The sequence below is a fragment of the Vigna unguiculata genome, chromosome 3 (assembly GCF_004118075.2).
Source record: "Vigna unguiculata cultivar IT97K-499-35 chromosome 3, ASM411807v1, whole genome shotgun sequence".
Classification (NCBI taxonomy): Eukaryota; Viridiplantae; Streptophyta; class Magnoliopsida; order Fabales; family Fabaceae; genus Vigna; species Vigna unguiculata.
This window is the reverse complement of record NC_040281.1, coordinates 17,726,968-17,737,136: the sequence shown is the minus strand read 5'-3', so window position 1 is coordinate 17,737,136 and position 10,169 is coordinate 17,726,968. Positions and strand designations below refer to the sequence as shown.

General features: G+C 28.5%; 1 protein-coding gene across 1 annotated transcript; it reads left to right on the top strand.

Moving 5' to 3' along the window:
- The first annotated feature begins 8,446 nt into the window (after positions 1 to 8,446).
- On the top strand, positions 8,447 to 9,713 carry LOC114178893 (probable transmembrane ascorbate ferrireductase 3). Its single transcript, XM_028065036.1, has 4 exons — positions 8,447 to 8,664; positions 8,755 to 8,803; positions 8,913 to 9,112; positions 9,265 to 9,713. Exons 1-4 carry the CDS (start codon positions 8,533 to 8,535, stop codon positions 9,520 to 9,522), a joined length of 639 nt encoding a protein of 212 aa, XP_027920837.1. The 5' UTR covers positions 8,447 to 8,532; the 3' UTR covers positions 9,523 to 9,713.
- Positions 9,714 to 10,169: the final 456 nt, after the last annotated feature.

The following is a 10,169-nucleotide window of genomic DNA, read 5'->3' as shown; positions in this document are numbered from 1 at the left end:
ATCTTCTCCATATTTTTTTACCATAGCACTTTCATATGATTCATGTATGTAGTAAATCAATCATTTTGTAATATAAGATTAAATAAGTAAATAAATTATGTTATTACATCTATACTTACAATGAAATTTTTTGCTTTATTAAAGACATATTGACCGTCTTTTCTTTTATGAACTTTGTTGTATAGTTCACTATAAGAAACAAACCCATTACGCTCCGCCTCCTGTAAAATAATATGTAATTCTACAAAATTAATATTATAAAAATCCAAATGTATTTATGTATATGATTGATGCACTAATGATATCCACCAAATCTGTACAATATATAAGTATTATTAGAAAGTTATATATATATTCCTAAAAATGAGAAAATGAATACCATATTTTTCAAGTGTTGTCCAAAGTTTATTGACCCTTTAGTGTGCACCACAGCCTCTGGCTTGGCAACCCTATTGTTTTTACCAGCAATAGATTTCTTTTTCCAGTCTTGTGTCATCCATATGTCAATTAAAACGTTCCACATCTCAGTCCTTATTCCTCTTGGCCCAAAACCTTTTAAGTCTTCTATATTATTTGAGTTTGCTCTTTCTCTTGCCTTAGCTACAAATATGACAAGTCTCCTATCAACTTCGTTATGAGAATATACACTTGAGGATCTTGAATAGGTAGGTCATTAGATGTTGGATCGACATTTGATTGACCATCATCAAACACTGGAGTAATGGGTGGTGATTGATTACCATCAATTGAAGTAGCACATAAAAAAACATATTGAAACAAAGAAATTGATGTATATTATATTATATTACAATAAATTAAGGTCTAAAAATTAAAAAGTTATTCAACTATTATACTCGATGATTGCAAAATAGGTTCTAGTTCTGGAGGGCCAATAGGACATTGAATAGGTTGAAGTTGATTTAAAGTGCGACTACCTTGGCCTCTACCTTTTCCTCGAATAACCATTGCAGTTCCTACCATAGAAATATAATTATGATATAATAATCATAGCGTTTCATTGATAAATTCCATATCATCAATGTCCAGTGACCTAAGTTTAATGCAAAGTTTCATTGATTTAGATAAATAAATCAAATTCCTAAATGTTTTACTTGAGAGCAAAGGTGTTATACTTTATGTACGAAATGCAAATTTTCTCAGTTTCTATGTGTAAAGTAGTTTTAGTCCCACAATATTAAGACAAAAGCTAAAACTTTTGAAATGCAAATTTATATATATATATATATATATATATATATATATATTAAAATATACATTTATCTTATGTATAATGCATCACCTAAACTATTAGTTAAATAAATTTTCTGAACTAAAGAAATTACTCTGGTTAGAGTAAATGCTTCAACAAAGTTGGTGGATGGATATTTCAACAACTCTTTTGAAGGACCACTATCTGATTCACTCTTGCTTCTTAGAAACCTTAAAATCATAAACTTTTCCAATAACAAGTTCAGTAGTAGTTCTTCCCAACTGAGTTCCTGAGTTCCTGAGAGTCCTGAGTTCTTCCCAACTGATACAAATATAATACACCAACTTCATTTGAACTTATTAATGATAATTGAATGCTTCATTCAAGATGCTCAACAGTCAAAATAGGTCAGGAATCTATATTGTTCATGCATCACGAATCTATCCTTTTCATGCATCAGGAAGCTGCACTGTGCTTCTCTTCATTTGAATTCCACAACTCCTTGAAAGCCAGCAACATGGTTAATTTATTTGAAATAAAATAATAAGGGTAATTTTGTAAAATGACATCGATCACTCTCTAATCTCTGCACCTCAGAGGGATGAGAGCAAACCATTGATCCGTCAAATCATTATTGTGCATCGCTTCATATATTTGAAAAAGAACACGGTAAGAACACGGTAATTAACCCATAAGAACACGGTCTAAATCCACTCAAATCAATTCACTCCTTCTCTTTTTCCTCAAATCATTTCTCCTTACAAAATATACCCGTAATATATATATATATATATATATATATATATATATATATATATATATATATATATATTATTTAAAATTATCAAAATAAAATAAATATAATTTCATAATTATAATTTTTTTATATCACATCAAAGGACACGGTTGCTGAATTATAATTACATTGTAAGGTTAATTGTTACGGAAATTGAAGACACATTGATGTTGTTGACTTATTAATAGTGGTATGTACCTCCCTGAAATATTCTGTGCAGTCTCTCATTGATGACACATTTGGACCGTTAGAAAAAGAAAACAAAAGTAAAAGTAAAAGAAGACAAATTTAGTAATGGTATTATCTTTTCATAAAAGAAATTATAATATTTTAGAAGCAATTTTATTTGACTTTAAAAAAAATTATTAGAATAAATTTCATTAATTTCTTTGTATTTTCTGAAATTATACGACACTTTTGTTTTTCTAATATTTACTGTAATTTCTTTGTGAGTACATGATGTAATGATTGAGAGGCTACTTAATATATAAAAAGCATATTAACATATAAACATTGTTAACATAAAATTATAAAAATAAATATTGGAAAAAGATTGATGAATTCTTAAGATATTAATGTAATTCATTCATAAAATACTACAAACGACAATGTTTTAAATATTTAATATAACTATAAAATAGTTTTTATAAAACTCTGGGGTCTACAATATCTAATTCTAGTGTCGTTTAAAATAGTTTTTATCTTAAAAATAAATCATTACTTTAAATTTAAGTTATCGAAACTAAATACGTGTTATTGTAATTATAAAGAGAAAATAATTTTGGAAAAGTAGGTTAAGGACATGCTCACATGAGTGGATAAGTTTGACGGATATGGAATATAGGAGTTTGAGTGGATATGAGAGAAAATAATATATATTTTTTAAGGTATTTAAAAGTAATTGTGAGTAAAATTGGAAAAAAAGTTTATGAGAATTTGTAACTGATTTAATTAATATGATAAATTAAAAAAATTGTTTCAATAGACGTAAAAGATAGATTGTCATATTGTCTTTTATCTAATAAGTAATATAAATTAGTATTTTAATGAATTACAATTATTTTATTTTTTACTACTAAAATTGAGAGAAATAAATTATAAAAATTAATAAAATAATATATTTTTTCATAATACATTGTAATATGGGATCATATTTTCTACATACAAGGTATTTAATCCATCTCTCTAACTTCAACTAGATCCATTCCAACTAATATGGGATCGATCTTCTACCAAGTAGAATGTTGGAGTCTTCAACAACCATGGATTGATCCTCTACATGTATGTGAATAAAGCACCATTTGGAATAAAATGTCTTTCTTCCACTAATCCTCTTAAATATGTTTGTATTATACTTGAATGTGACATTAATTGTCCTGTGGCGGAAGGGAAAGATTGTTGCGGATTGCAAATTATCCCGTGGCGGAAGTTAAGTGGGACAAGTCATAATCCAAATAGGATTCTTAGTAGGAGAGGAGAGATTGTTGCATCTAGCATCAATTATTCCGTGATGGAAACCAAGTGAGCCGAGCCATAATCGAATCGTGGTGCTTAAATTTTTACACTCTTAAATAAAAAGAATTGCATCCCCACTAAAACCTATTACTTCTATCCTGATAATAAACACTCGATCCAATATATACAAGATTGCAAAAATAATATGTCCCGTTAATCATAGTTTTCACTCACCCTTCATTAATATAAACGAATGTAAAAATCAGCTTGTAATTCATCTTATGTTTCCTTTGAAACAAAAAATGAATCCAAGCGAAGAGAGCGTAAAGGAAGAGTGACGGAGGAGATTAGTTGAGAGGAAGTTGCAGGAGCGTTTTTTAAGGACACGTGAGGAAGAGGGTAATAATATAATAGCAATGATGTGAAGGGGTTATATTTGTGATTGTAGCAGATAGTGTATGTAGAAGAAGCAGAACAAAAAGTCCCAAACAGACAAAAAACAAGAAAGGATCTTAAGGGCATGTTTGGCTGAGGGCCCAACACTGTCTTGTCAACACGTGTCACACCACTTCATGCATATCCGCCACGTCATCTCACACTCTAAGCTCACTCTCCTTCTTTCCTCTCGCATATCGCGGCATCCACGGACCCATCTTATTCTTTTTCCAGGTATTATTGCTTTTCTATTTACTCAATCTATTATAATAATAATAATTATTATTTCTATTATTATTATTATTATTACTATTATTATTCCCATCCACACACGTAAATAATACATAAAAACCAAGAAGTTTATCCATTTCATTTGTGGCTACAGCTCACACCCCCCACACCGGAATTTAAAATCAAATCTTGTAATTATATGGACCCAAAATTTAATATTTTTTTAATAGCTGACTTACGTTTCTCAAACTATATATTTATCACACATTTCACTCATTTCTTACTTTCTTCCTTCTTTTCGGATTTTATATTAGCTACAAAGTACCCAACATTCCTTACTATTCACTTTTTTATACTTTTATAGAAGCCAAATCAAGTAATTACTATTGTACAGTATGCTTCAAAAATACTTTTTCATACTACTTTTTTTAGTTATTTCTAGAAATGTCAATACTATTAATCTAACGAATATGTTCAAGATATGTTAATTAAAGTGTTTAAACTTTTCTTATCGCTTCCATCAATCACATACAAATCTAAATACACCAACAACTATCCATCTTTATATATATAAAATAAAACCTTTTAAATCCACTCAGAAAGTAGAAGAAAAATAATTAAGACCTCGATAAATAGCAAATGATATACTAACCCAACTTAAGAACTGATCAATCAACAATAATTTCTAACCTTCATTTATAAAACAATTTCAAAGCAAGTCATCTCTTGAATTTGGAACGATCTATATGAGTTCAAAGAAGTATTTGGAACTAAAAGCTTTTCCTAAGATGAATGAGGAAGCTCTTGTCCATGGCTATGAAACACATGGAACAAAGGTAAAATTGAAAAATAAAAAATAAAAATGGGTAAAGAAAGAAGAATGGAGAAATCACCATCTTACTTGAACCAAGGATAACTATAATATTATTGAATCAACATCTAAAGAATTTATGCAAGATAAGAACCTAACAAAGAGTATGATTCTCAAGACATAAACTCTCATAAAACTTTAATTTCATTCAAATTCAATTGTGTTCTATACATTACAAAAACCCTATAGACTTAGAAAGCATGCTTAAGAAGTTTCTAATATATGAGTAAAAGAAACAAAGTGAACTAATTGAGATAAGCCTTTAATGATTGAAAATGAAGCTTATAATGGAGAAGAAAAGTTGCAACTTCTTCATTAATAAAATAGTTAATGTCATGCACTAGTATTTAAAATTAGTTTTTATATCTTTTTACTCTATTTATAAAAAAAAAACTAGATAATATTTTTTTTATAAAATATTCTCAATATATTTAACACAAAATTTATCTGTGTTTAGAAAAGATGTTGTGTTTCTAATCTTTTGTCTAAATTCTCAATTGTTTTCATTTAATGTCTTCTAGGCCCTTTGCATTTTATTTTCTCTTTTTATCATATTTACGATAAGGACATTTTAGGTCACTCTCCTCCTTTCTGACCTTCAAAATCTATTTGGAAAATTTCTTTTTCTTTTCGGCCTTATCAATTATAAAACTTAAGTAAATATCTATTTTTTGGTATTGGTATAAATGTTGAAAGATATAAATTAATATTATCTTTCCCTTGATTTAAACACTAATTTGGTTGGGTAAATTAAAAGCATAAGAAGTACATGTTTATAACATCGTCTATTGTAAGGAAACATGCATGAATAAAATAAATGGTCCATGTGCATCTTAGATAACTGCGAATTATAAAAATATATTATTGCATCCTACTTTCCCAACAATCATATCTTGTATTCACATGATTAGATCTTATTATTTGTATCATGTAAAGCTTATTGCTTATTACGTTAATTTGTTTGTTTTGAATCCTTTTGATGCATATATTGCTGTTATTTATGTAACCGAACATGCTCCCCGATAGCTTTGTTGCCAAAGAAGCACTATAAAATATTGTCGTACAAATCATTGAATTATTTCTTAGGTCATGTTAAAAAAAAAAAAAAAACTAGTTTTTGAAGCTGAAGAAGTGAATTGTAATTGAAAGCTAGCTGAGTGTTGAAAGTAATTAAGTTAATTTTAAGCATTTAATGAAATTATCGAAGTAACTAATAAGTGTATAAGACAATTACTAAAAGAGAAAAAGGTGATGATACATGGACACCCTTATTTGTATTCTACACCCGTAAAACATTAATAAAACTCTGTTTTTATTTTAAAATATAAAATAGTTAAAAATAATTAAATACAAAAAATAAAAGTATTAGCTTTAATTAGGTGTCAAATATGTCCATCTTTTTATAAACTTTTAGTAGTTCAAAGTTAATTATAATATTACAATAAACATATGTTATATAATAAGTTTGTCACATAGTAAGTTTTTATTTATTTTTTTAAAAATTTTTTTTACGACTTTGTCATCAATTTTGATGGAATTAGTTGTTTTTTTTAACTTAGTTAAACTCATACTAATATGTTTGGATATTTTGTTTTACGTTCTTAAATTTTGAGTATTTTTGTTGAGTTAGTCTTTGATTGAAATTGGAGGGAAGTGAATTAAGGATAAAACCGAAGTATCCTAAAGTCCATCTAACCCTATCTAGACTATTGCTTACTGCACGCCCTCAAATTTCAAGCTGCACCCCCATGAAATATATGAAATGTCAAAAGTGAGCTTATGGATATTTTAATCTAAACCTGCCTTCGTCTTCTTCTCCAACTCACCCACTGTCACATTTGCGATGCAGGATGCCATTCATGCACTCACCATGGAGGTTGCCACAACACTATTACAAACTAAATGAAAGGATAAGCTAGAGTTTACCTTAATTGCGTGCATACACTAAAAATGCATGATAAATTAACTTTTTTTTTTTATTAAAGTATATTTACTAATTCCTTTTAATGCATCACCAGTATTAATTTAATAATAAAAATATTACTTTTTAATAGCTGCTTCGGGAAAATTCTTTACTTCGGTGAAAACTAGAAATACTTCCTTCTCAAAATTTTAGACTAATTTAATTTTTTATCTTTGAAAATGTGTGTATTTAGTCATTTTAATCAAATTTTATTAAATTTTTTTGACATTTTAAATGTATTTCATGATAATATTTGAGTTGTTTATATCGTTAAACTCATTTTCGTTTTTATGTTTATTTAAAAACGCGTTTAAAAAGTCAAATAAACCTAATAAAATTTGATTAAAATAATTAAATTCACCTATTTATTAAAAATAAGAGATTAAATTGATTTAAAATTAAAAAAAACTAATTTTAAATTTCAGTAAAAATTAAAGAAAAAAAACATACTTAACCCAAAATTCTTTAACAATCCAGAAGCAAAAACATTCTGATATTAATACATGTCAGTTTGGAAGTTACAAAATTTAATTTCATTTACAGTGTGAAAAGCCTGAGTACTTCAAAAGTGAAAAAGTATCAGTCTACTGTATAGAATACAGGTCCAGAAAGTATTTCATTTTTTTTTTATTTTACTTTACTTTATTTTAGACGTGCCTCGGATCCCAAAATCAGCTCAGTAAAATAGAATTTGCATTCATTATATACAATAATCCCGCTACATCCATAAAGAATGTGGGATCTCCAAAATATTTTAGATGCCCTTTTCTTATATATATTTGAATGGGTTATGAAAAAAAAACAGTTTAAAAAAGAAATATAATTGTTTACTAAAAAGTTAATGTATGATAGAACTTATAATAAATAAATAACTAAAAATATAATTTATATTATAATATAATTAAAATTTTTAATAAATAAATAGTTTTGAACACATAATTCTGTTTTAGTTTTATTAAAAAAATTATATTGTAATACAAGACTTTTTTTCGGTTATTGACTATTTTGAAGATATATGTTTGGCTTTATTCTAAAAAATTTACATTTTCAATTGAATTTTTATTAACTTTTATTTATTTATTTAGTTTTTCATAATATTGAATTGAATATTTATCGTTTAATTATTTTTATTATTCACAAAATCTTGCATCTTTTAATAAAAAGACAAAAATAGGACCTAAAACTAAAACTTAATTAAACTGGTACCAATATATACCCTAAAGGTATCCAATGTTCTAAAAATTCATAGGTATGTAATACTAACTATCCAGATTTCATAACTTTTGTAGTGTGTAACAGAAGAATGTATGAATAAATAGAAGAAAAACAAAATTGTAGCATAAGAATATATACTTTAGAAGCCGCTAGAGTTGGCTTATGCCCAAAGTTTGTTCTTCATTCAAAATTCCAAAACCAAATGATCAAGCAATTCCCTCTTTTCTCAACTTTATGAAAAGGAAACTCTATAAGACTGAACCACAGCAGAACGACACGATGTGAGAACAACCAAAAAATTGTGTTATAAATTTACACCAACTTTCACTCACTCTCTCCTTCCATTATCTCCCAACATGAATTCATACGGTACCACAATTTTCGCACACTTATTTGGCCTTCTCGCTCTCATCCTCTTACTTGTTTGGTTGCTGCATTATCGTGAGGGCATTCAATATGATTCCGACGATCCATATCGCGTTTTCAATGTAACACTTTGTGTGTTTTTGTTCTTTCTTTAACCACAAAATTCACATTCTACTCTAAGTCTTCTTTTTTTTTCTTTTTCCATCTTGCAGGTTCATCCTTTCATGATGTTCTTCGGGTTCATTTTCCTTGTTGGTCAAGGTATCTTTCTCCTGCACCATGCCCTAATTTACCATATTTCATTTACTTTCACTACTTAAGGAATCTGTGTTGTTCAATGATCGATTGAGTTGGTGTGAAATTTGAGCAGCAATGCTTGCATATCAAACGGTGCCAGGAACGCATGAAACGCAGAAGATCGTTCACTTGACACTGCATCTGATTGCTATAATTCTCGGGATTGTTGGTTTGTGCGCCGTTTTTAAGTTCCATGATATGATGAACCTGGTAGACGTATACAGCCTCCATTCATGGATTGGCATTGGCACCTTTTGTTTGTTTGGCTTGCAGGTATATATACACCCTCTGTCATATCATATTTGTTATTTAATCTCACATCGTTCGTTTAGTATCGTGAAATGGTTCTCAACTTTTTCTTAACCAAGAAGAAAATTGTTAGCAAAATTTGATAATTGTGATATGTGATGACTTTGTGGGTGAAGTGGCTTTTGGGGTTGGGGTTCATGCTTCAAGGATCTGCACAATCAAGGGCTGCGATGGCTCCATGGCACGTAGCAGGTGGCAGAGCACTGTTTTTCATGGCAATTTGTGCTGCACTAACAGGGTTGATGGATAAGTACACTTCTATGAAATTAATGGCACACCAGAGAGAATCTCATTTGATCAACTTCACTGGTCTAGCAATTCTCTTGTTTGGAGTTTTTGTCGATATGGCTGTGGGTTTGGCTCGTTTTCCCTGAATTGCTTTGTTTCATTCAGCATTTCTATTTTTGATTTTGTAATTCTGTTCTTCGATCTCTGCAAATGGCTTGTGTAATTTCTCTTGACGTGATTCTTGTGGAATATAATTTTACCGATTGAGGTGGTTTGGTTTCATGCTAAAATAGTATAGTGTTATGAATTGGTATAGCAGACAACATATTTCAAACAATGTTTTGTCTCAACATATTGGGTATACCTATGCGTTCTTAAAGAAGATGTCTGCAGTTAATCCATTTTCTTCTTAGTCACACTTTATATAATACAATGAAATAAGGACAAATATTTATTAAGTGATATTTGAAGTAAGTTTTAATCAATAATAAAATAATAAATACTCTATTGAAATCAGTGTGTCTCTGATGACATCTCATACATACTCTAATAAATACTCTATTGACAAAAAAAATTAATTATTTATTATCACAAAAAATATTATTAAAAAACTATTGACCAATACAGGGACCAAACTAAACCATACATACAAAATACAAAAAATTCCTTCAACATAAACTAAAAACATATGTAGTTTATACCATTATGAAAAGAGCAGTGATACACGTACAACTTCATTTTATTTATAACTATACTAATTTGTTTTTTACTTTCTATCTTTCTCTTCTTATCA

Coding starts and splice junctions, on each gene's coding strand:
- LOC114178893 (XM_028065036.1), top strand. CDS start 8,533: ATGAATTCATACGGTACCACAATTTTCGCACACTTATTTGGCCTTCTC. Junction 8,665..8,754: donor ATCCATATCGCGTTTTCAAT/GTAACACTTTGT, acceptor TCCATCTTGCAG/GTTCATCCTTTCATGATGTT. Junction 9,113..9,264: donor TTTGTTTGTTTGGCTTGCAG/GTATATATACAC, acceptor TTGTGGGTGAAG/TGGCTTTTGGGGTTGGGGTT.